General features: G+C 51.4%; 1 protein-coding gene across 9 annotated transcripts in view; it reads right to left on the minus strand.

Moving 5' to 3' along the window:
* WDTC1 (WD and tetratricopeptide repeats 1) overlaps positions 1-27102 on the minus strand; it is a 475018-nt gene that overhangs the window by 186052 nt on the left and 261864 nt on the right. For all 9 annotated transcript variants that reach the window (XM_085647700.1, XM_085647694.1, XM_085647701.1 and 6 more), the window contains 2 exons: positions 26600-26715; positions 15675-15750 (listed from right to left, as the gene is read on the minus strand). In XM_085647700.1, coding sequence (XP_085503826.1) covers positions 15675-15750; positions 26600-26715 — 192 coding nt within the window. The remainder of the gene's footprint in view (positions 1-15674; positions 15751-26599; positions 26716-27102) is intronic.

A 27102-nucleotide genomic window follows, 5' to 3' on the forward strand; every position in this document is an offset into this window, starting at 1 on the left:
ACCAACTATTTGTTTGTTTGGAAGGAACACATGCTCACACCCTCAACCCTACTTGATACCACAAAGCTGGAAAGGTCCAGAGCTTCGAGCAAAGTTCCTTCGGCATTTTAGGAATCCATATCCAGACCCAGGATTCCTGGACCTTTCGCTCCTCCTTGAAACCGGCCTGGAGAGCGTCTTCTGGAACAAGCTCAGGAACGACACGGAGCCTTCTGCCGCGCCACCAGAAGCCTCATCGCCTGCTCACGGATCACCTTTGTGTGCATGGACTTGCACACGGTGCAGGCTTTGGGGTCGTGTCCCAACCCCAGGCACGAGAGACAAACCAGGTGGGGATCCCACACAGACATCTCACAGTGACCATCCCCACAAGGCCAGAGGGCTTCGGCATGTCCCTAGCACACTGGCAACAAGCTCAAACAAAAGAGATATGCGACAAAAAGTCCCCAAAAAAGTGGTCGATGTAGCTCTCCAGACCCGTGCTCCTGGCACAGAAAGACAGTGTTGTCAGCGAACCAGGGTGGCGCTTATGAAGGCACTGCAGCATCACTTTCGCCACGGATGGCATAGACATGGACCTGATCGACGCCATCTACCGGCGCATAGAGTTATTGCTCCAGAATTTCAAGACCTAGTCTGACGCCGGGGGATATTCTAAGGTGAGGAATCTGTGGTTAGAAGTCTATCAGACACTTTCAAATGCATCTCTGGAGGGTTTTTCTCTCGAAAGCAAGGTTAAGGTAGCCAGAAGGTAGGAGGATGGTTGAGGTGAGAGTGGCGGCAAAATAATCTCTAACACCAGTGGCCACTGACACGGCTGACCAAGGTACTGTGCATAAAATTCCTCTTCCCAAATTTGCCACAAAGTCAATGGCCACTGAAGTTCCTTCCCTACCTTCGAGATGCACATGGATGACCTGTGAGAGGGGCGTGGCTAGCAGCCGGCGAGGATGGTCGCAGCCTAGTGAGGCTCTCGACCCCCCGCCCGATTCTCCGCTAAGAACATCCTGTAAACGCCTGGGAACCCCGAGGAAAACCGGGGGGATTCCAGGGGACACCTTGGGCTCTGCTCCGGTCTGGGCTGCGCCCCGGCGATCGCGCCTGTTACGGAGAAAGGAGACGCTGCAGCGCGGGCACTCTGGCAGTCAAGATGGTGGCTGCCCCGGGTCTGGGGTGACGGGGCCCACGGATGCGCTGTGGCGCTGCGGACGAGGTGTCACCCGGTGCTGGAGTGTTGGGACCTTGCTGGGGTGCGGATCTCCGGGACGCCGGACACCGGTGGGACCGGACTGGCGCTCGGATCCTCCGGGACGTAGCTCCTCCCCCCCTCCCCAGCCGCGACAAAGACTGGTGGCCCTGGACTGAGGGGCGCCGCTGGTTCTGGAGACCGGAGCGTGGCCTGCCTGTCCCCCGCTGGGGATCGGATGCCCGGAATGCGGGATTTCGTCGCCCTGCCGCACTGAGGCACTCCTGGTGAAGGATCGAGGCCGGTCGGGAGGGACCGGTGAGGCGGCCATTCTCTGTTCCTCCTTTCCCCCGAGAGAGACGCTGCATCGCCCGGGCGCCCCTGCTCTGGAGACTGGGGCAGCCGCGCGCACCTGGGGACCGCCGGGGCCTCGGAGTCTCTTTTGTGTCGACGGCGGAGTGCCTCCTGTTTTCCCGGGCACTGCCTGGCGGAGTGGGGGCGGAGCGGCCGGCGGACCGGCCCCGCTGGCCATAGTGGACTGTGGATCAGCCAGGACCCCGTGCTCTGTCCAGGGGCACCACACGCGCTGGCCCGCGGCGCCACGCATACCGCACGCGCCATTGCGGACCTCCCCTGATCCCCGTGTCGGGCCAACTGAAAAGCTAATTGCAGCGGGGCCTTGAGACGGCACTGGACCCCACCGAGGGACGTGGCTCGAAGTGGGGCGCCGTGGCTGACTGCGGAGCATCAACACGTGAGCAGCGGACCTAACGGGGAGGCGGCTCTGGGACCTGGACTGCAGGGAGGACAAGGGGACGTAGCCGAGAGACCACTGGTTGACCGGCCCCACCGGGAGGCGCACGCTAAGCGGACCACTATCAGCGGAAGGGGCATATCGCCCGCCACGGGCTTCTGGGGGCAGCTGGGCTGCGCATACCGCCTCAACATGGGAAAACCGAGAGGGGGGAGAAGTGACGGAGGCCCCACCTCGGAGGCGCCTGCGGGAGTCCCACAGAGCCCAACGGACCTACAACAGATGCAAGATCGCATCCTGGAGGCCATCGCGACCACGGACGCACTACACCAAGACATAGCGCAGGTGGCAACGGGGATAGGACTCCTGCGGGCTGATCATGGCAAGCTAATGGACAGGGTCAAGATTGCAGAGACCACTCTGAAAGACCTCATCCCGGCGCAGCAATCTGTCGAGGGCCGGCTAACGGAGGCGCTGGATCGTATACACGCATTGGAAAGGAGGGCCGAGGACGCTGAAAACCGCAGCAGGCGCAATAACGTGCGCCTGGTAGGCCTGCCGGACGAAAAAGAGGGATCGGACATGGTGGGCTACTTGGATGTTTGGCTGCGAACGATCGTGGCCCCGGAGGGCCTCTCGCCCTTCTTCACGTTGGAACGCGCGCACCGGGTACCTGCCAGACCCCCCAGACCAGGCCAGCCGCCTCGTCCCGTGATCATCAAACTCCTGCACTACAAAGATAGGGACTGGTTGTTGCAGAGGGCCAGAGAAGCGGGTCCCTTCCAGGTGGAAAATAGCAAGGTCACGCTATTCCCGGGCTACACATTTGAGACCCAAAAGCTGCGTGCCTCCTTCCTGTCCATCAAAAAGGAACTCCGCTCTGAGGGCCTCCAGTATTCGCTACTCTTCCCGGCCAGGCTCACAGTGGTAGCAGATGGTAACACGATGTTCTTCCTCACGGCGGCGGAGGCATGGACCTGGTGGGACACCTACAGGGCGGACGCGGCCAGGGCCGGAGGGACTGAGGGCCAGCAACAGCAGCGACCGGCGAGGAAGTCACAGAGGCTCCGTGGGCGCAGGCGGGGGACCGGGAGACCGACGAACTCCCAGACGGAGGACGGCAGAAGGGCTGCATTGCAGGCGGTGATGGACTTATCGGGAGCGGCATTGGCTCCGTCTGGACGGGCCTCCGGCTCGGAAGACCAGGGTACTGACTCGGAGTCGGGACACTCAGACTCTAGCAGCACGAAAGGCCCGGTGGTCACGCCACAGACCTCGGAGGAAATAATCGAGGGCTGAGAGTTGAACAAGAGACTCCTGATGTGCAACGGCGGCCGGGGCTCGCCATTACAGACACCTGAGCAGGATACAGTAAGATTGGACTTTCGTGAGCTTCATGAGTATTGTGGGGCGGGGGGGATGAGTCGATGGCTGGGATCTTGTGACTAGTCAACGCCCTACAGGGCCCATAAGGCCTCCGTAGTGTAGACTGCGGACTACCTGGTTTGTGAGAGCGCGGTTGCTCGAGCACAGTTTGGATGGGAACAGCTTTTGCGAAGTTAGGTCCTGTTCGGGGGCGGGAAGTGGCCTGGAGTAGTTGGGGGGGCTCAAGGCGAAGGGCAGGGGGGGGAGGTAGGGGTTGTGTTGAGGGGGGGAGGGAATAGTGCCACCATATGCGCCTGGGGACGGATTGCCTGTGTTAAATGCCGTACAATGTGGGACAATGGCTAATGCGGAGTCGATAAAATGTGTGACTTGGAATGTGAGGGGGCTCCACTCCATGGCAAGACGGCACAAGGTGCATGCTTATTTGGTCCGCAGGGGAGTGCAGATAGCGTTTCTGCAGGAAACTCACCTCACAAAGAAGGAGGGCATAGCCTTGCAGCGTAGATGGAGGGGCCAACTGTTCTACACCACGTACTCTGCCTTTGCTAGAGGGGTACTAATTTGGATACAGGCGGGCACTCCTTTTCAGGTGACCAGACACATAGCGGACCCGGAGGGACGGTACGTAGCGGTGGAGGGCAAACTCTGGGGCAAGCATATTGCTCTAGGTAGCATCTATGCGCCTAATGTGGACCAGGCGACCTACTTTGCACGACTCTCTGGTGCACTGGCGGGCTACCTCGCGGGCCCAGTGCTCTTGGGGGGAGACTTCAATTCCATAGCAGACATTACACTAGATAGGTCACACCCGCCGCTGCCGCATCCCCGGTGCACCGGTTGGCGAAAACTAGATCGATTGGCAGGCCAAATGGGCTCTGACTGACGCTTGGCGCGCTCAGCATCCCGAGGAGCGGGACTACTCGTTCTACTCCGGCCTCCATGACCTTCATGTCCGATTGGATGCCTTCCTGTGCTCTCCATTAGTCCTCCCTGTGGCGGCCAAGACGGAATATCTGGCGCGCACCATTTCCGACCATAGTCCCTTGCTACTAACGCTAGGCTGGATGAACGAAGTATCACCGATCCCGACGTGGCGACTGAGGCCGGACACGTTAGATGACCCACCGTTCCGGGAGTCGCTCGATGAAAGGATTGGGCACTACTTTGTAGAGAATGACAGTACCGCGACCTCTACGGCGGCGGAATGGGATGCCTTTAAGATCGTGGTGAGGGGCCATTGCATAGGAAAATACGCGGGGATACGAAAGACCCTGCTGGACGACTTAGACAGGGCCGAACGCGCGCTGAGAGAGGCCGAAGTGGTGCGCCCCAACCAACCCGAGCTACAGGACAGGGTCTGCGAGGCGCGGGAGGTGGTTGCGGTGGAGGTGGAGCGTCTTCGCAGCTTCGATTACAGAACGTACCTGACTAAATCGCACGCTGAGGGGGATAAGGCTGGGACACTGCTGGCCTGGTTAGCAAACCCTACTAGAAACAGTCATCCCATCTTAGCTTTACGGGGCGGGGAGGGCCGAATAGGCACCACGCAACCGGCCATTTTGGACTGCTTTCGGTCCTACTACGTGCGTTTGTAAAAAAGTGCATTACTGGCACAGAGTGAAGAAGTAGAGGCATACCTTGACGGGCTGCAACTACCACGGCTGGAACAGGAGCACGCAGATGCCCTGGGTGGCCAAATAGAACTAGCGGAAATTAAGGGAGCCGTGAAGCAGGTGGCCCGCAATAAAACCCGGGGCCTGGATGGCCTGCCCATAGAGTATTACAGCCGATACCTGGAGCAACTGGCTCCCCGGCTCCACTTGTCTGTAATGAGGCCAGGAACAGAGGACGGCTCCCGCGCTCCATGCGTGAGGCCATAATGATTCCCTTACTAAAGCCACGCAGAGAAAGCACTGACCCTGCGTCCTACCGACCCCTGTCGGTGCTAACTACAGAATACAAGATCCTCAGCACCATACTGGCGATCAGGCTGATGCGCCATATGCAAGAATTGATCCACAAGGATCAGTCTGGGTTCATACCCACCCGCAACACCACCCACAACATTCGGCGGTTGATCAGGCTTGTAAATGACCCACCGCCCGAGGCGCGGACGCCCCTAGTGTTGTCGGTCGACATTGAAAAGGCGTTCGATAGTCTGGAATGGGAATACCTGTTCAAGGTGATGCGGAGATTCGGCCTGGGCGACAACTACATACACTGGACAAAAGTGCTATATTCCTCGGCGAAGGCACGTGTGAAAGTGGGCACGCTGGTGTCCCAGCAGTTTGAGGTGTGTCGCGGCACCAGGCAGGGTTGTGCATTGTCCCCCCTGCTGTTTGCATTGGCGATAGAGCCTCTGGCGGGCATGGCTAGAATGGGCAACCACTACGGCGGGCTGGATTTTAGAGGGCACCGTCATTTCATATCGCTATACGCGGATGACCTCCTTCTCTTTCTGGAGGATTCCGGCGGCGCGGTGGAGGGCGCGGAACGGCTCCTGGAGCGCTTCGGCAGGGTGTCTGGCCTCAGGGTTAATTGGAATAAGACCTGTCTGTTCCCCCTGCGGCGAGAAGAGGTGCAGCCCCCCGCCTGCCAATTGATTAGATGGGAGCCTCTCTGTCTAGACTACCTGGGGGTGCACGTCTATCATGACGCCTCGGCCTTGCTGGAGGGCAACATAGGGCGTTGCATCCGCGCCCTACAAGGGAGCATGTCTTTCTGGGCCACCCTGCCACTGTCGGTAACGGGCCGCATATCTCTGTTGAAGATGATCGCCTTGCCCCGATTATTATATTTCTTCAGGACACTCCCAGTGTGGGTGCCTAGAGCGACCTTTAAGCACCTCAAGTCGTTGATAACATCCTTCCTGTGGGGATCGGGCAGACGCAGAATAGCGCTAACGACGTTGACCCGTCCAAAAGACGAAGGGGGCCTGGCGGTCCCGAACTTCGAGCTCTATTATTTAGCTGCACAACTGCAGTCATTCACGCAGGAAGTAGCGAGAGTATACCGTGGCCCGGAGAGGGAGAGGGACGCTGGCACTCCCCGCCATGTGTTGGCTTACATCACCCTCCAACAGAGGTTGGCACTTGGGGACCTGACCCAGGAGGAGCGTACGTTCCGCCTATGCTGGAACAGTTCGCAGAGACGAGCAGGAGTCAGACACCCATATGCGCCCGAAATCCCACTGGGCATGGTGACAGCACTCCCTCATGGGGGTGATTGGTCGAGGCTGCAGTTGTGGGAGGAGGCGGGTCTGCAGATGTTGGGGGACCTGTATGATGACGGCGTGCTGTCCCCGTTCCAGACTCTGCAAGATCGCTACGACCTCCCAAGAGGGGATTACCTCTTGCATGCGGCGGTAGTGAGAGCCATACAGGCACATTGGGGTGAGGGTCTAATTGAGCCCGCAACGACGCAGGCGTGCCAATACACAATGGTGTCGGCTGGCACCTTCAAGGCAGTGACGTGTCTTTACTCACGGATGGTAAAGGAGACCCTTCAGCCCCTGACTGCGTTAAAAAATAAGTGGGAGCTGGACCTGCAGGTGGACATCCCTGACACCACGTGGGCGCAGTTAGTGCGTGGAGCCAGAAAAAGCACGAGAAATGCGCGATTTCAATTGATCCATTTCTATGTGCTCCACAGAGCATACCTTACCCCAGACAAAATTAGGAAATACTTTGGAGCTGCGGAAGCTGCGTGCCCTAGATGTAACAGGGTGGAAGCAGACCTGATCCACATGCTGAGGGCCTGCCCAAACCTGCAGAAGTACTGGGGGGAGGTCGGCGGTACGTTGAATGACGTAGCAGATAGAGACTTACAATACGACGTGGCCGTTTGTATACTCCACTGGTTCCCGCACACGCCCAAGAATAAAATATCCAGCAAGTTTATAGACATGGGCCTTATCCTGGCAAAGAGGGAGGTGACGAAGGGGTGGAAGTCGAAGGTGGGTACTACACACCGGAGATGGCTGAATGAATTCCTCAAATGGGCGGCTAGCGAGGGCACACTCAGATACCAGCTAGCTCACCGCAAACCGGATGACCGGGCTCAGGCGGCGGCAATGGAATGGGAAATGTTGGTACAGGCCTTGCGAGATAGCCTAGCCAGTGGGGAGGAAGATGAGAACTCTGATGACGCAGTGGACGGAGTCGCGACATCAGCTCCCCTGCCAATCACACACGATTAGGGATCAATGGATCTTTCCTGCTACCCATCACACATGCTAATTATTCCTGACTAGGCGCAATGGGGGGGGGGGCACTACGGAGGGGAGGGCTGAGGGTGGGATTGCAAGTTTAAGGTTTCATGGAAGTAGACTGTAAGCTCTGTGCGTACCTGGGGGAGCAAGAGGACAACGTTCAAAAGCGGGCAGCGGGCCTCCTCACCAGAAGTTCGTTCTTGTCAGTATTGTATTAATGTGCCATACGACTAAGTGATGCCGCCCGGCCTCCGGGATGTGGGCAGTACGGCTGTGTATGCTGCACGGATACATGGTTACGGGGGGGGCGGGAAACCCGCATCACTGACATGCACCCTGGTTGCTGTACAATATACTTGGTCCTGCAATAAAAATGGTTTGACAAAAAAAAAAATGGGTGACCTGTGACCTGGGCTGGATTTCCATACAGAAAATATAGGAATTCAACGGAAGGAAGATTTCCAGGCAAGAGAGTCAAGCCTCACGTTGATCAGTTGAGAAGAAATTGCAGCAATATATTGTCTGAAGTCTATATTCAGAAACAAGTAGAAGAGAGAGACCAGCTACTTTTTAAACAGCGGTTCTGAATTGGTGAAAACTGAAGAAAGACAACAAGGAAATGAGGGTGGAGGGTTAAATAAGTTGATGGTTGGGTTATTTGGGGAGTGTGGGGGTCGGGAGGGTTAGGGGAGGAAATTCCAACAGCAAAGCAAAAGCATATGCCAAACAAGCATTTGCAATGCAATAGATCTCGCATTATTAAAGTTTGAGCTATTGGTGTTGCATTATTTAGCAATGCCAATAGCTCAAACTTAAATAATGCGAGACCTATTGCATTGCACATGCTTGTTGATTTTTATAATGAAAGCAATACAGTGAGAATGAGGAGGGAGAAGAAAAGATTAATCTCCCGTACTTTTACTTGTTTTTACCTCTGCAGTACATAAATAATGAAAGGTGCCTTTTCCCAATTTGTATTTACAAACCACCCGAGTTTCAGGATTTAATACCAGTTTCTTGAGGGAGGCACAAATGACCACAGGTACTTAGGCGAGCGCTCTCCAAAACTCGGCGGTTATCTAGGAAAGCAGGATCGGCAGGCGTGACCGACCCGCCCTTTCCGTTGTAACTGAAAGTAAACTTACCCTTTCCTGCTTACATGTGAGAGCGCTGAGATTTGCAGGAAGAGCTGGCCAGGTACGTGAGCTGGTGCGAACAGACTAACCAGGCACCGGGTCGGCTCCAGAGAGCAGAGGGACCCGAGAATCCGGACGTGGGCATCCGGACTCTGGAAGCCAGCAGCGAACTGCGCCGCAACCGTACCTGAGGTAACAAGCTGTCGCCGTGGAGCCGACGGGGGGAATGGAAAGTGAAAGTGCATGAGGCTGCTGAGGACGGAAGGGGAACAGGAGATGTGCATGCCGCGTGGCCGTACAAGTTACATGCAAGCGCGTCTTCACAAGTGCGCACAAAGGCTCCAATCCGCCAAAAGACACAGAATTGATAGACGGAATGCAGAACAAATCAAAACATTCACCCCCAGTCAAGAGATCTGGGTTAAATCCATCATTCCTTTGCTCACCATGCCACCCCAGTTTAGACCTGGCCATATGCAAATCAGCCTTGGCCCTGTGCCTCATGGGAACAGTCCAGCCCGAACTGCCAAGCCATGTCCTCCCTGGACCAGAATCAAGCATCCTAGGACCGGTTTTGGGGTATCACCCCTCTTCAGCCAGGATAGCTTGACTCCAGTAGCGTAGTAAGCACGGGACCCACGTCTGGGCATACCCTTCCCACATAGGGCGAACAGCGAAACACACAAGATGATGGACGGAATGTTGCACATTGCCAAATCCAGATCAGTTGACTGGGGGTGAGTGTTTGATTTTCTCAAATGCTCCGTCCATCATCCCCTTTGGTATCGCTTTGTTCGCCCTAAGTTGGCAGGGTATGCCCAGACGTGGGTCCCTTGCTTACTTTGCCACTGGATTCAAGATAGCCTGGCTGATGAGGGTTATGAACCCGAAACCGGTCCCAGGAGGCTTGTTTCCGGTCCAGGGAAGACATGGCTTGGCAGTTCGGGCTGGACTGTTCCCATGAGGCACAGGGTCAGACTGATTTGCATATGGCCATGTCTGACCTGGGGTGGTGGAGTGAGCTAAAGAATGATGATGGATTAAACCCAGATCAGTTGACAGAGGGTGAGTGTTTGATTTGCTCAAACGCTCCGTCCATCATCCCCTTTGGTGATGCCCAGATGGGGGCAGGGCCAATGTCTGAAGGAGGCGACAATAGCAGTGGCTCCCCACACATCATTTTTAAAGTGACAGCACTCTTTTTGTCTTTTTTTTTATTCTTATTATGGTCCTGCATGATTTGCAGGCAATTGTTAACCAGCTGGAAAGAAGCTCAAAGCCAGGATGAAAGAGTAACCAAGGTATCAAAGCTAGATGGCGTGGACACTGCAAGTCCCTATGGACTTTGTACGACCGGACCACCACTGCCTAGAGGGCCGTATGGAGAAAACTGTGGATCCAGGACCACACACACAACCCAGGTCTGGGTCTATATATTTAGAATAATTCGCCAGAACACTCTCAATCTATCCAGTTCATCTCAGCCCACTCTCCTAGCATCTCAAAGCGGATTACAATTATGCACAAATGGGTGAGTAAATCTCATTTCTGAGGCAAGGCTTGTTGGACAATGTTCTGCATGCCAAAGGGGAGAACTTTAATTTACTTAGTTGCCCTTTTCTGAGCAAGTACTTCTGAAGATGTAGGTTCATAACACACTGCACTACACTATTCCAACTTTAATACAGTCAGAAGGGAACTAGACAGTTTACTAATATTCAACTGAAGACTATCTTTTAGCTGCTTAAAATCTATAAGAATATTAAAAACACAAATAGTTACTTACCTGTAGTAGAAGTTTTGCAGCTTGAGTTTTCTAGAATCACATGCTGTTTATTATTTAGCTATCTATTGGATATGAAATTGTATTTTTTCTATGGACATCATCAACCACCATTTGGTAGTGTATCAGTCCCCTTGTGACGTCAGGTGTGTGCCCTCGAAGTTCTTGTGCATGGTCGCCATCTTCAGATTTTCCCCACTTGAAGCTTGTTGATTCTTGAACTTCACCTTTCTTCTGCTGCATTGGTGGCCTCGTCTGTTTGACCACTCTCATTTTCGGGGAGGTGGGTGAGTTGCAAGTGAATCAAGGAAGCTCTTCGACTGGCAAAACTACTCCTACACATAAATAACCACTTTGTTTTGCAGAGAGAATCTTTTCTAGGTTCACATGCTGCGATTCAACAGTTTAGAGGTATTCAACCCCCCTGAAGGGTGGGGGGGAAATGAGTGAGTGTTTGCAAACAGTTGCAGAACATTCTGCCTCACCTGTGCCTCTCCTCTGGCTTAGAATTCAAAAGAATAGTGCTTTGTGAAAGTATTTATTGCTGCCTTCAATATGTTCTGCATGGAGACATTTGCTAGGAATGCAAGCGTTGCCCCCTTCTTCCATTTGGAAAGGGCATGTGGCGTCTCCTTCAATGGGAATCCTGTATCTCTGCAAAATGGCTGTACTATGAGTGATATCCATTGTGCCCTTGGACACGAGTGAACTCCTGTAAGCTAGTGTGAAGAACACGAAGAATACGTTCCCTTTCTGAATGGGGTTGTTTCTGGTAAGTAGTACATTAGTGCACCCCTGACATGGTGTGTACAGCACTTTCAATTTGTGTCATCAGATGCTGAAAAAACCCAGGTAACTGAACGGAAAACATGGAATTGGAAGATGACCTCTAGAAGGAAATGTAGGTTGGTTCTCGTAACCAACCCGTCCTTGTGTATCTGTGGATGTGGGTTCCTCTGTAGTCTGGGCTAAAAGCTCACTGACTCTACGTAGCAAGGTTATCGCCATGAAATTATGGTTATCGTCAAATTCTTGAGCTCCACCCTATGTTTGGGTTCAAAAGGTTACTTCGTCATCTGGATGAGCACCAAGTTTAGGTTCTACATAGTTGCAGGTACTGCTCGTGGTGGGGCTATTTTCTTTAATCCCTCTAGGAATCTCTTCAATATGGGTGCAGTAAAGAGGTTTACACCCACTAGTCCCTTCGTATATGTGGCAGTGCCCGCCAAGTGTACCTTAATGAATGCACAGGTCAGGTTAATGACCGTCATTTCTTGTGTTATAGTGTTTGGGAACCTTTTTCTGTCAGTGTTTTCTTGTTTCAGGTCTCCAGGCCTCCTTCAAAATCTCCATGCTTCTCCTAGAGGGGTCCAAGTGTCCAAAATCTAGGTCCTCAGGAGACACATACAGCCCGAGACTTTCCCATTCCTGGTGCATATTTGTCTCTTCTGGGTTGTGAGGATAACATGAAAGTAGCTTTATTATTTGCCCTTGGGACATCTCTATGAGGTCCGAAAACTACGTCTGACCTGCCAATTATGGCACCATGAGCATTAGAGTAATTGAAGACTGCTTGAATTTACCGCAAGTGGGATTTGGGATTGGGGAGAGGGAGCGTATACAAATGTCCCTAACCAGTTTATGGATATAGTAAGAAGAATTTTATTTGCATGATTAATTAAAACCTTTGCAATAATGTAGACAAAATAATAAATAAAAACGAGGGTAAAAAATTGTGAGATAAACTGACAGTTTGGATTACATTTCTGTTATCTGCTGGCATTGTATGTAAATGAAATGTTGTCAATGTTGCGACCTTGCTAGCTGGAGTAATCTTTTGTTCCCAATCGGTTAAGGTTATAGAGTTTTTTTGCAAGATATGTTAAAATGTGTTAGATAACGGCAGTTAAAATGTATAAGTTATATCTTTACTGTGCAGGTTAGGCTAATAAGAGGCGTCCTGTGCTTCGTAGTATGAGAGTTGGGCATCTATGACACAAATGTGCTAGTTTAACCAAAGTGGATTGAGAGTGGGAGAATTGTGCAAATTATGCAATTGGGTGCAAATTAGCGACAGCAAAGTTTTGTAGGTTAGGTTTTGACTATACAGATTAGGCAATTGAGGATGTGGGGGGGGGGGGGGGGATACCTGGATGTGAAGTCTTGCCATTTTGCGTTTCTTGCGTTGCAAACAGATCAATCATTGGCATTCCCCAACTTTGGAACACTCCATGTAGAATCTGGTCTTTTAGCTTCCATACATGTCAGTAGTTTCCATGCCTGTTTAGCACATCTGTCTCAATGTTTAGTACCAGTGGTAAGTGTATCACTACCAGACCTGTGTGTATCTGAATGGCTCATTGCTAGATTTCCTGTGCCTGTTTTGAGAATACACGTGACCTGGTCCCCTACCTGCTTGTTGACGTAGAACACAGTGGTCGGTTTGTAGGTCTCCACTTGGACAGCTCTCTCCCCTGTGTGCATGTGGAAGGCCTTCTGGCGCTAGGGAAACAGTCTTTAGTTCCAATACAAATATGGGCACTGATTTTGTTGAGTTTTCAAGTCCCCCTGATGTGATGCATCCGTTGTGCTTATCAGTATTTGAGTTGGCGTCTTCAGTGGTCTTCCTACAGTTATGTTCTCTAGGTTCAATCTCTTTCTGTACTGCCTTTATGCAACCACAAGACCCTCCCAACTCTCTGTATCCAGTGACCATTTGTTTGAGAGCCACTCCTGCATGGGTAGCATATGAAACCTAGTATGTGGGACGAGCATTATGCAGGATGCCACCAAGCACATGAGTTTCATCACAGTCCTTACCGTCAGAGACTGTCGCTTCTAGTAGAGAGGAATTTGATCTTCCAATGCCTCTGCTCTTTAGTATATAGGGGCTGCTTTGCCTTTCTTGAGTTCAATTTTGCACCCAGGAACACCTCCTGTTTTGGCGTTGGGGATGATTTTTCCATAGTCATGGAGGACCCCAACATGTGATGGGTAAGCATGACCATATGTCCCTCTGGCACGGACTTCGCAAACTTGCCTTTATCAGCCTATGGTCTAGGTAGCAATATATGTGGATCCCTCTTCTATGTATGTGGCCACTACTCTCAGGCACCTTGTGAATCCCCTGGGCTCAGATTTTAATCTGAATGGTAAGAATTTATATCGGTGGTAGGACTTAACCACAACCAACCTGAAGAACGGCTTTTGTTGTTGATTCTTTGACATGAGCAGGTAGGTGATTCACTGTGGCCATGTAGTATCCTTTTTTGAAGGATGGTATGGCCTCCTGAAGTCTGGTCATTTTGAAATGTTGTATTTATATACTTGTTTAGTATTCATAGGATCAGTACTGGTCTTAGTGACTGATCGGTCTTTGGCAGCAGGAAGTATCCATCTCTTAGTCATCTGATCATGGGTACTCCTATGGCTTGTTTTTGCAATAGCTCTTGTTCTTCCTATTGGAGGCAAGACAGTTTTTTGGGGTTGAGCCTTTTTCACTTTGGTGGCACCCTCTGTGGTCTTTTTTTGTTTGATCAATATCAGTGTTGCTGTATGTTAAATATCCTTCTCTCTGAGATGATTGCCTTCCATTGTCAGAGGAATCCCCTTATCCTCTACCCCCAACTGGTATTTCATGTGTGGGGGCAGGGGGGGCTTGAGTGAATGAGCCACCAACTTATGGTCCCTAAATCTCTCAGGATTTGCCCTCGTCCTTGTACCCTACTGCAAAAAAGTTGGGGTGCAAAGGAGTGCTGCGGTTGATGTGTGGGCCTCTTTGTTGGCTGAATGTTGAATGGGGTGTAGATGATTGGAAAGAGCCCTTGTTTGTCGGCCTTCTTGCTGACATTGACACTCCTTTAAAGATTCCTCAAAATGCAATGCTTCCATATCTCTGGCTGTCTCATTGTCTTTCTTGATTTGTTTAAAGGCCTCATCAACTGCCGGCCCAAACAGATGTTCCCCTGTGAAAAGCATGTTGATAGCAGATGCCTGCTGTTCTGGCTGAAACCTGACACTCTGAACTTAACATGCATCCTTAGTGTTGTTCCTGCGCATATCAGTCTGCTTGAGGTGTCCATTGCATCAAGTGCAGATTTGAGGCAAGTGTTTGCAATTATCTTGCCTTCCAAAATGGCAGCAGTTACCATCTTGATATTGTTCTGACAGGCACTGTACCAAGTGTTCGATTTCCTCCCATTGTTTGATGAGGCATCCTTAGGCCTGCTCCCAGAGGTAGCGTTTTAACAGCGATTGAGTCCATCTTTGCTGGGGGAGAGTGAGAGGAGGCTGGAGTGTTTACCTGCTGGCGCCTTTGGCATCCACCTCTTTCACAGCTCTCCTTACCACATTCACCCTTTTAAAGCTGATGATCCATCCTCTTCAATGTCAGATTCTCATCCCTGTTCGAGCTCTGTTTGCGCTGGATTTTCATCTTCCTCGTTGGATAGCTCATTGGGTAGCCCATTGTCTAAGTAAAATGTGTTTTTTCTGTGATTGCATTGTTGCTTAGCGTGCTCACCATTGTTTCAGTCTAGCCTTCAAGGATTTCGGCCAAAATTTGGTGCAGGGTTTGCAACCTTTGGCGCTGTGGTCTTCATCTAAATAGTACATTTTGTGACTTTCCTTTTGTGCAAATTTGTGGTGATACTGGGGGAAAAACACAAAGATTGTTTTCCATCCCCCCTGAAAGCCCAGGGTACCTGGGTGGACATTTTCTGGCCGTGTGGGTGAGTGCCTGATGGTCTCTCGTAGGAAATTCGGTCCTGACAAGATTTTGCTTATTTCCTGCTTTTCCCTTTATTGCATTTAACTTTCCTTCATTTTCTGTAGCTTTTTCTTCGAAGAACCATTGACAAAATCTTCTGATCATCGGAGCTTCTCTGTTCTGCTTCAAGACTTAACAGTGGAAAAAAGAAACTGAAGATCGAGAGCACACTCAGGGACTTTTACGGCGCACATAAGACGTCACAAAAAGACTGACACCACCATATAGTAGTTGACAATTACTCCCACAAAAAAAAGGAGAAAGAAAAAGAATTCTGGTCCCAAGCATTAGAATTCAGAAAAATGCACAGCATATGAATCCAGAAAAGATTCACGCTGCAAAAGCCACGAATACCCGCTGGAAGTATAAAAGACATGCATGCTTATACAATACAAATTGTTCAACTGCATGAAGCTATATTTAACTGGCTCCGCTTGACACTTATACTTACCACCAGATGAAGGACACTTCTTTGGCAGGAGGAATGTGTACGGCCGCTGCTTGAATGTCAAATCAAATAAGTAAACCTGTGAAATTTACAGACAAACAGCCCAGTGAGAAAGTCTCAACAGAAAATCTCATCATTGCCCAAACAATGAAAACGAAGATTGCAACAGATCTGGAAACACAACAAAAACACAGCAGCAGACACTAGGAATCAGCCATATGACAGAAAGCAGCAGGAATGGCAATGTCTCCCAGCTATCTTACATGAGTGTACATGGACAGAAATAACTTTTAAGTGTCCTTCATACAATGCAGCAAAGATGTACTAAGGTAACAGTTAACAGAAATACAGTCAAATGTACTTTATTTCAAGTAGTGAATGGCTGAGAACGGAAACCAATGCCTGGCGACACTTAAATTCCATGCAGTTAAAGAAATAGTACTCTTCTCTCCAATTCAGTGATAAAACTACAGAAACTTCAGGGAATGTTCTTTATGACGTTTATGGACAATGAGATCTAAGAATAGGCATGTTGAGAAATGCAGTTTATTCTGTGCTTTAATAGAGGGGGGGGAGAGGATTTTCAGTGGATGCTCTATTTTTTTTTAATTTAACTTTGTTTTTATTATTATTGGTACGATAATCACTGTACACAGTACATTTACACCAGGGTGTGTCACCAAACAGATTGAATCTATGTGTGAACAACTAATACAGTTGTGATGTTCCACATTTCCAGCAACAACAACTTTTACAGGCTCCAATTGTGAGTCCTTAGCATGTTATCTTTGCATACAGATTTAAACCATGAGTAAGTAAATAAAAACAAATATACAACTCTAAACAATGTACTCCACTGCCCGGAACACTTACAATGAATCCCTGCGCCGTTGTGTGCCCTACCTCTATGACCCACCGTCCACGCCATAGCAGCCCGCCTAACTAGGACTGCTAGTCGCAGCGCGCACTCTAGCGTCCCGTGCCTACCAGTATACCGTGTCCATCATGCAGGTGGTGTGTGTTGGTGCTTTGGGGCTGAATGTGTATCTGGGCAAAGGGAGCAGGCGGCGCGCCAGAGAGAAGGGGGGGGGGGGGAGAGGAGGGGAAGGAAGGAGGGGGTGTAGGGGAAAGGAATGGGGCAGGCGAGGAGGGGAGGAGAAAACAGCACGGCCAAACTCCACATGCATGAGCTATCAAACTGAGCAGTCACGCGCACCCCCCACCGTCCGCCTGCAGGTTATAAGTTAGAAACTATTGCTCAGCCAGAATCCGCAGCAAGTTCGTCCTCCTGCATCTCCAAGCGGTCACGCCAGGCCACGCGGAAGTCAGACAGTATTGTGTCCTATGCTTCTGCTATTGGCTGTTTACGCAACCCCGTGGCGTCTTCACGGCGGAGCGCCACTCTTTCCGCTTGTGCCCAACATAGTAAGGAGAGATACCAAGCTATTGCTACTAGGGGGACAGGAGACTTCCAGCGACACATGAGTAGACGCTTGGCGACTATATGGCCCAAGTCTATGAACCTAGAAGTCACTTTGTGTCCTTTCGATCTTGAAAACAATCCCAGAATACACACCTCCCACGACCAGTCCAGAGTGCGTTCCGTGCACTGGGCTAGACAGTCGGTAACGGTTCCCCAATACGGCTGAACAGTAGGGCATAACCAAAGCATGTGTAGTAAATCCGCATCAGCCTCCTCAAACTATGCACACACGGTGTCAGTGGGACCAAAATATTTATTTATACGATCCGGCGTCAGATAGGCGCTATGGACAACATAATACTGAATGAGACGAAATCTGACATTGCGTGGAATTCGCGTGGGACTCTCGAGTATCTTCTCCCATTCCCTGTCAGTGGTGGGTCATCCGAGATCTGCATCCCAGCGGACTCGAAGTGGCAGCAGACGCCGTGACGTGTGGATCCTGAGGGACTCTGCAAACCACTTAGTCAGGTGACGGCCGGTGCCCAGCTCATGCAGGTATTGAATAGTTAGGTGGGTAGGATGCTCCTGCTTCACATCGCCCCATAACACGGTGAGTACATGCGTCACTGCAGCGTGCAATAGGAACTGACCCTGCGGAAAGTCCGAGCTCCCGGGGAGGTCTGCAAACGGGACGAGCTGACCATCATTGTACAGATCGCCAAATGTGTGTATTCCAGCCTTCTCCCAGCGTACCAACTCCACACTCGTTACAGCCTTTAGACTCCTGGGTGTGCCTAATAGAGGGAGCGACGGTGCATATGGCACTACATGGCACATAATGCGTAGGCTGTGCCGATAACAATGATATGCCACTTTAACCAGCAGCTGCGTAGGTGCACCTCCCGTTCGACCCGGATGAAACAGTGCGACGATTTGGGGATGGGTGAACCCGGGCACCTGCTCTGCGGTGTCCTCAAGGTGGCGCGTGCTGAGCCAGCGTGACAGCCATTGGAGCTGCGCGGCTAGGTAATATTGCTCCATGTTGGGTAGAGAAAGCCCGCCCTGATACATCTTAGCTAAGGACACTCTGCTTCGCGACCCATGCCATATAAATCGTCTCATGTCCGCTTCCAGTGTTTTAAAAAAGGGTGGCCTAAAGTGCAGCGGCAAGTTTGTGAAATAATAAAGGAGACGCTGCAGGACCACTGCTGGACTTGGCCCTTTTTGCAGGGTCATCCCTGAACTTTTTGCCTTCCTCCTGTATTTTTTCTGACCTGTTGGCTGTTTTATGACTCTGGACACTTTACCACTGCTGATCAGTGCTAAAGTGCATATGCTCTCCCTATTGTAAATTATTGTACGAATTAGTGATGCCATGATTGGTTGGTTTGATTCACCTGTCAGACCCTAGTACAGTGCACCAGGAGTGCCCAGGGCTTGTAAATTCAAATGCTGCTTGTGGGCTTGCAGCACTGGTTGTGCCACCCACAGAAGCAGCCGGTAAAAGTGTGTCTAAGGCCTGCCATTGCAGAGCCTGCGTGCAGTCTGGTACTGTCATGCTGACTGGGCAAGTGCACCCACTTGCCAGTCCCTAAACCTTCCCTTTTCTTCATATCAGACACCCCTATGGTAGGCCCAAGGGCAGGATGCATTGTAAGGATAAGGTATGACATGCCCTGGTGTGTGTGGCATGTTCTAATAGTGATTTACAGCCATTTTCGTTTTTCACTATTGCAAGGCTACCTGTTCTCCATAGGCCAGAATAGGCAGTTTGATTATTACATCTTATAATCCTAACTGACTCAGGGAACATGGTGGAAAATCGAATTTAGTATGCCTGAACTCAGAATGATAAAATACATCTTTTAGTGAAGCTGGTTTTAACATTCTGTGATTGAAAATACCACTTTTAGAAAGTAGGTATTTTCTTGTCTAACCATTCAAACCTGCCTCTGCTAGATTGTGTATTCCTTGTCTGGAGTTTGAGTGGCAGGGCTGGGGGATTGCAGGAGACAGGGTGAGTCCGCCCAGTGGTGAATAGAGAGATCTGCATCTTGATGGGAGGGAGGAGTTGCACCTGGGACCTGAATAGGACAGTGCCTGCCCCCCACAGTGCTGGCTCCACGCCCTGTGGTGCATCTGCTGTCTCTGCCCTGCACTGTGGAAGGAGAGAAGGAATCATGTCAACAAAGTGCTCCAGGGCTGTGCTTTCCCTCCACAATGCTGGCTCCACCTCCTGTGGGACGTCTGATGTTTGTGCCCTGCACTCTGAAAGGAAAGGAGGAGTCAGGTAAACAAAGTACTCCAGGACTGACCAGAATCGGTTTGAACAAGGCAAAGGCCCCTCTGCCCTCAGAGGACAAAGGATTTTGGGGTATAAGTATTGGGACCCTGAGCACAAGAATTTAGATCACTTTGGGAAAACAAGAAGAAACCTCTGCTGAAGAGAGGAACCAAGAAGAAACTGAGGAGACTATCCCTGAAACTTGGGGTTTGGCCTGCAGGGGTTGCCTACTGCCAAAGAGAGGAGAAAGGAACTTTGTGTGTACTTTGGCTCAACTTGTGAAGAATCTCCAAGGGCTTGGAAAAGAGCTTGCCTCCTGCTGAAGTCTCAGGAACAACAGACTTCAACCACCAGCTCCCTAGAGTTTTTTGGAAGTGCCTGCTGCTGTTTTGGGGCCTTCTGAGGGATTGCGTATCGCAAGAAGCTGGAAGCTCGACTCAAGAAGGAGAAGCGTGCCGCCGTCGGAGCTGTTGTCGTCGCATCGCGTAAAGGGGTGACGCCACTGCAGTTGTCACATCGAGCGAAAGCATCTCGCATCTTCAAAGAAGTGTCTTGCAACGCTGAAGAAGCGTGTCGCCATCACAGCCATCGTAGCTGTCGCATTGCACCCCATCAAGAGAAGAGTCTCGCATCGAGGAAGAAGCGTGTCGCCATCGCAGCCATCGTAGCTGTCGCATTGCACCGCATCAAGAAAAGCGCCTCGCATCCACGGAGAAGCGTGCCACCGTCGGAGCTTTTGTCGTCGCATCGCGTAAAGTGTGTCGCCGCTGCAGTTGTCGCATCAAGCGGAAGCGTCTCGCAAAGTTGGAGAAGAGTGTCGCCGCCAAAACCGCTGTCGTCGCATCGCATAGAGTGGTGTCGCCGCTGCAGCTGACGCATCGAATCGAGTCTTCTCGCAAAATCGGAGAAGTGTGCCGGATCTGGAAGATCTTCACGTCTTTATTTATTTGCACCAAACTTTCATCGCATCAACATCGTTGCAACACTTTCGTTGCCCTGCGTGTCGCATCTTAAGGTACATTGACTTAAAGAGTCGCATTTAAGAACTAAGCTAAATTCTACCATCTTAAAGTAACAGTATTGTGGATTTTTGTCATTTATGGTCTTGTGGTAAATCTATATAAAGAATACTTATTTTTGATATAAAACCTGTGTGGTGTCCATCTGTAGTGTGTCACTTGATTACTGTATGTGTTCACAAATGCTTTACACACTACCTCTGTGATAAGCCTGTCTGCTCGTGCCAAGCTACCAAGGGGGTGAGCAGGGGTTATTTTAAGAGTGTACCCCCCTACCCTGACTAGAGGCGAGGGTCCCTATTTGTCACAAGTGCATACCTGTGCCAAATAGAGACCCCCAAGTCTAACAACCACCATTTTTAAGAATACGATCCTACCCATAACCGACGAACAAGTTACTTACCTTCGGTAACGCTTTTTCTGGTGGATACAGTATCTGCCTGTGGATTCCTCACCTTGTGAATATCCCCTGCGCCAGCATTCCACTGAACTTTTCTTTCCCAGCACTCCACGTCGATGTGAGCAACGTCACAATGCATCGGCTCCGCACGCGACTCCGTACGACGTCATCGGAGCCATAAGAAGCCCACGTCGGCGTGATGACGTCAGTTCCACCCATTTTTTCCGTTCCTTCGAGGCGAACAGGTGAACCAACGACAACTCCAAGTATACACAGTATACAGAATACCAATATATATACATAGCATACAAAGCAAAGGAATGCTAATCAAACAAGCATTTCCTACAAATGTACAAGAAAGCATCAAAACATTCCCACAAGACCTCTTTCATGGTATACAAAGGTGGACAACGGGGAGGCGGGTGGGTCAGTGAGGAATCCACAGGCAGATACTGTATCCACCAGAAAAAGCGTTACCGAAGGTAAGTAACTTGTTCTTCTGATGGATACATCTGCCAGTGGATTCCTCACCTTGTGAATAGATTCCCACAGCAGTCCCCACTCCCGGAGGAGGGTGTCCACCTTCCTATACCAGAAAGTCTTGCAACACAGAGCGCGCGAAGTGGCCCTCCCTCCTCATCTCTGAGTCCAAGCAATAATGCTTTGCGAAAGTATGGAGGGAGGCCCAAGTCGCGGCTTTACAAATGTCTGCCACAGGAACACCCCGGGCCAAAGCAGATGTAGATGACTTAGCTCTAGTTGAATGAGCTCTAATGCCCTCAGGAGGGGTCTTACCAGCCAGGGCGTAGCAGATCTTGATGGCAAGGATAATCCATCTCGACAACGTGCGCTTGTGCACCGCTCTTCCTTTGGTATGTCCAACATAACCCACGAAGAGCTGATCGCCCATACGAAAGTCCTTCGTTCTGTCCAAGTAAAAGCTTACAGCTCTCTTTGGGTCCAAGCGATGAAGCCTTTCCTCCTCTTTGGAAGGATGAGGAGGAGGATAGAAAACAGGGAGAGTAATGGACTGCCCCAAATGAAATGGAGTGACAACTTTTGGCAGGAAAGCAGCCTTGGTCCTGAGAACCATCCGTTCAGCATGCAAGGTTAAAAACGGGGGTTTAGAACTAAGAGCTTGAAGCTCACTCACCCTCCTTGCCGAGGTTATGGCTACAAGAAAAACCACCTTAAATGACAACAGCCTCAAAGGACAGCTGTGCAGAGGCTCAAATGGGGACCCCATCAGAAAGGTTAAAACTAGATTAAGGTCCCACTGAGGCATTACAAATGGAGTGGGAGGAAACATGTTTGTAAGGCCCTTGATAAACCTCAGAACAACCGGAGATTTAAATAGTGACGGTTGATCAGGAAGGCATAGAAAAGCCGATAAGGCCGAAAGATAACCCTTGACCGTGGCCACAGCACAGCCCTGCTGAGCCAAGGAAAGAGCCAGCTGGAGCACATCAGAAAGATGGGCATTTACAGGGTCAATGGATCTCTCTCCACACCATTTAACATATTTAGACCACCTGTAGAAGTAAATGGACTTGGTGGAGTGTCGCCTGGCCGATAAAATAACGTCCACCACATCCGGCGGGAGAGAGAATGAACTCAGGTTGCCCCGTTCAATCTCCAGGCATGAAGGTGTAAGCTCTGGAGGTGGGGGTGTAGAACCTGCTCCTCCAACTGCGAGAGGAGGTCTGCCCTCAGAGGGAGACGGAGCGGAGGGCACAAGGAGAGGTGGAGAAGATCTGTGTACCACACCCTTCTTGGCCAATCCGGGGCGATCAATATAACTTGGGCCCGGTCTTGGCGAATCTTCCTCAGAACCCGAGGAATCAAGGGTATGGGAGGAAACGCGTAAAGGAGTCGAGAGCCCCAACTCAACTGAAACGCGTCCCCCAACGCCCCCTGCATCGGAAACTGGAGACTGCAGAATGACGGGCAGTGCGCGTTCTCGCGGGTGGCAAACAGGTCCACCCGAGGAGTCCCCCACGTCCGAAAGACATGACGAACCACCTCCGGATGGAGCCTCCACTCGTGGTCGGCGGAGAACTGCCGACTGAGACTGTCCGCACGCACGTTCAACACCCCGGCCAGATGATTTGCCATCAGACAAATCCGATGGTCCTGAACCCAGGACCATAGTCGCAAGGCCTCTCTGCATAGACAAAGAGACCCCACACCTCCCTGCTTGTTGACATACCACATCGCGGTCGTGTTGTCTGTCAGGACTTGAATCGACTGACCGCAAAGGGAAGGGAGGAAGGCCTTGAGCGCCAAACGAATCGCCCGCAATTCCAGAAGGTTGATGTGAAGCAACCTCTCCTCTGGAGACCAAAGTCCTTTGATCTCCAGATCCCCCAGATGCGCACCCCACCCTAAAGTGGAAGCATCCGTTATCACTGTGGTCACCGATGGAGGTAGATGGAAGGGCTTTCCTTGAGACAGATTGCCCTCCACGCCCCACCAAGACAGATCCGCTGCAGCTTCTCCGGAGATCTTGATCGACTCCCCGAGATCCCCGTTGTGCTGATACCACTGCTTGCGGAGACACCACTGGAGCGCCCTCATGTGCCAGCGTGCGTGGTTGACCAACAGAATGCAGGAGGCAAACAGACCGAGCAGGCGAAGGACCTTCAGAACTGGAACAACCGCTCCACTGTGGAATAAAGGGACCATCTCCTGAATGTCGAGAATCCTTTGAGGAGGAGGGAATGCTCGACACACAGTAGTGTCCAGTACTGCTCCTATAAACAGGTTGCGTTGAGAGGGCACCAGGTGAGATTTGGGCACATTGATTGAAAAACCCAAGTCGAATAACAGCTGAGATGTCACCTGCAGATGACGCTGCACTATCTCTGGGGACTCTGCCTTCAGAAGCCAGTCGTCCAGGTAAGGGAAAACCGGGATCCCTGACCTCCTGAAATGAGCAGCCACCACTGCCATCACCTTTGTGAAGACTCGAGGTGCAGTAGTAAGACCAAACGGGAGGACCGCAAACTGGTAGTGTTGCGACCCAACCGTAAAACGGAGATACTTCCTGTGCGACTTCAGGATTGGGACATGAAAGTACGCATCCTGTAAGTCGAGCGACACCATCCAGTCTCCTTGCTGCAATGCTTGAAGAACCTGCGCAAGAGTCTGCATCTTGAATTTCTCCGGTCTCAGGTAAAAATTCAAAATTCTGAGGTCCAGAATCGGACGCAACCTGCCGTCCTTTTTGGGAATCAGAAAATACCGGGAGTAGCATCCCTGACCCCTTTCCTGCTCCGGAACCACCTCTATTGCACCCTTCTGAAGCAAGGCCAGAACTTCTTTCTGCAGGAGAAGCAGATGGTCTTCCGAGCAATAACCTTGGCAAGGAGGGTAAGGGGGAGGAAACTCCCGAAAGGGAAGGGCGTACCCAGTCTCTACGAGGTTCAAAACCCAAAGGTCGGTTGTAACAGATTTCCAACCCCGTAGAAAGTAGGACACCCGACCCCCCACAGGTCTTACATGATCCGGGATGGCGGATCTAGGGCTGCTTCCCTGAAGCCTCATTTGGAGCAGAGGAGGAGGAGGAGGAAGAGGGGTTGCGACCAGAACCTCTCCGACCCCTTTGCTTCCCTCTATAGGACCTATAGAGGGGATTCTGCTGCTGTTGTTGCTGCTGCTGTTGGGGTTGTCGGAAGGAGCGAAAGGATGATCTTCCGAATCCCCTAGACTTTCGAAAAGCTGTACCCCTAGCAGGAGCCTGCAGACCCAAGGACTTCGCCGTCAATCTACTGTCCTTAAATCGTTGAAGGGCAGAATCTGCTTTCTCCCCAAACAGCTTCTGTCCGTCAAATGGCAGATCAACCAACGTGGCCTGAACATCTGCTGAGAATCCAGAGGAACGGAGCCAAGCCTGCCTCCTTGCGGCTATGGACGACCCCATAATTCTCGCCACCGAGTCCGCCGTATCCAGCCCAGACTGGATCACCTGCCTGGCAGCCGCCTGAGTGTCCGCAACAACTTCCAAGGAGGACGACTTATCCCCCTCAGGCAACTGAGGGGCCAAAGATTTGATAGAGTCCATCAAGGCATGAACATAACGCCCCAGCAAGCATTTGGCATTAGATGACTTCAGCGCCATACTTCCTGAGGAGAAGGTCTTCTTGGCTGCCTGATCTACTTTCTTTGACTACCTATCAGCCGGAGACTGAGGGAAAGCACCCGAAGCATGTTTAGAACATGAAGCCTGCACAACTAGGCTTTCCGGAGATGGATGTGTGGACAAAAAATCCGGGTCTCCTGGTGCAACTCTGTACCTTCTTGCCACCTGTCTGCAAACCGCCGGAGCTGAAAGAGGCTTCCTCCACACCTCCAACACTGGTTCCAAGATGGCCTCATTGAAAGGCAACAAAGGCTCTGAAGCCGACGTCGGAGAGTGTAACACCTCCGTAAGCAGGTTAGACTTGTACTCCACAGAGGGTAGCTGCAGATCTAACAACTCTGCGGCCTTCTTAATCACCACATGGTAGGGTGCCAATTCCTGTGGAGGAGAAGACCTTGCAGAAGCATGCTCCCACTCTGGGGTGGTATCCAAACCACTTGCTTCCTCTATTCCTTCAAACTCATCCGAAGAAGAGTCGACTTCACCTTCTTCCACCTCTGCTCGATATCTTCCTTCCTCCAATACCCCTTGGGCCTCCCGCCTCGACCGGATCCGGGGAGCCGGCGTCGTCGACGTCGTACGCGGCGTCGGTGGAGCCAAAGGTACCGGAGGCGCCATAGGTGGAGTCGGCGGCGCCGGACGCGGCGCCGATGGAGTCGGCCTAGGCGTCGAAGAAGGCTCCGAAGACTGACGGTCCATCCGAAGTCGAGTCAGATCCCCAGCCGGCGCCGGAAACTGCCAAGAAGGCGCCATCGGCAGAAAGGGCAGAAAGGGGGCCTGAGCATAATGCTGCGGCACCCCTAGCATAAACGCCATCGGACCCACGGGACCAGTTGGTGCTCCGGATGGGAAGGCCGCCCTATTAAAAATACCATACATGGCATTCAGAAAGCCTGAGGAATCCGTACCTGGAGCCGGGAATTGGGGATAAGGGACCGTCCCTGTATCCCCTTGTAAAGTCACCTGCGTCGGCTCCGCAGAATCATCCACCGGAGCCGCAGAGTCATCCGGCACCGGAACATCCTCCTCCTGTTCTTGCTCATCCAAAGGAACATCAGACTCCACTTGACCCGGAGTCGAGGTCTTGGACGGAGCCGGTGACGGCGTCGGGGAACGAGCTGGAGCCCGCTTCGGCGAGGGAGACTTCGGAAACTTAGACGGAGAAGGAGAAGGTGACAAGTCCTTGCTCCGACGTCGACGGGGCGAAGCCGACCTCGACTTCCTGGACTTCGAGGACCGACGACGAGAAGAATCCTTCCTCTTCTTGTGGTGCTTCTTCGACTTCGACGACCTCGAAGTCGATGACTCCCGCCGACGTGGGCTTCTTATGGCTCCGATGACGTCGTACGGTGTCGCGTGCGGAGCCGATGCATTGTGACGTCGCCCACGTCGACGTGGAGTGCTGGGAAAGAAAAGTTCAGTGGAATGCTGGCGCAGGGGAAATTCACAAGGTGAGGAATCCACTGGCAGATGTATCCATCAGAAAGTGGATGCTCTATATTCCATGCTATGATACATCAACATGGAAAGATTACTATTAACGGGAAAAGTGTTCCTTAATGCAAGCACTTCTGGAGAGGCATACAATGCCCCACCACAGGTTTTCTGGCTGGTAACAGTCATACAAGGCTTAGCCATTAGTCACAGAAGGACCTTACCTGTTCCCCTCCCATGTTTACCAGCAGCTCTGTTCCATCTGGACTGAAGGTCACATAGGTTGCTACCAGGACACGCAGTCGATTGCTGTAGTCTGGCAGTTTCACTGGAAGATGCCCTGAGTAGTTGAAAACAAAAAGGAATGGCATACATCAAGATAAGAGACTGAACTATGACCCTCTGATACCAAAGCAAGCTACCCAGAGATGGCTCATCTCTGCTCTGGCTAAACTGCTTTTACTGAGCGGTGTTAAACCTTTAAAACTGACATAGTAAATATAACATCTACTCTTGTCATGCTATGAAGTCCCCAGATAAGCCTTTCAGTCTGAAGCCCTAAGCAAACATCCTTGGGCATCTTTGTTTTACTGCCTTGTCCTAGCTGGGATCACTTGCAGGCGTATGACTCGCATAAAGCACTATCCAGTCTTGAGCTTCTACAACTTTACAGGCCTCTCTACCCAATGCTCTGCGCCCTGACGCTATGTCAGGCACTATCCCCAAA

Source organism: Triturus cristatus, chromosome 3_2 (assembly GCF_964204655.1).
Source record: "Triturus cristatus chromosome 3_2, aTriCri1.1, whole genome shotgun sequence".
Lineage (NCBI taxonomy): Eukaryota > Metazoa > Chordata > Amphibia > Caudata > Salamandridae > Triturus > Triturus cristatus.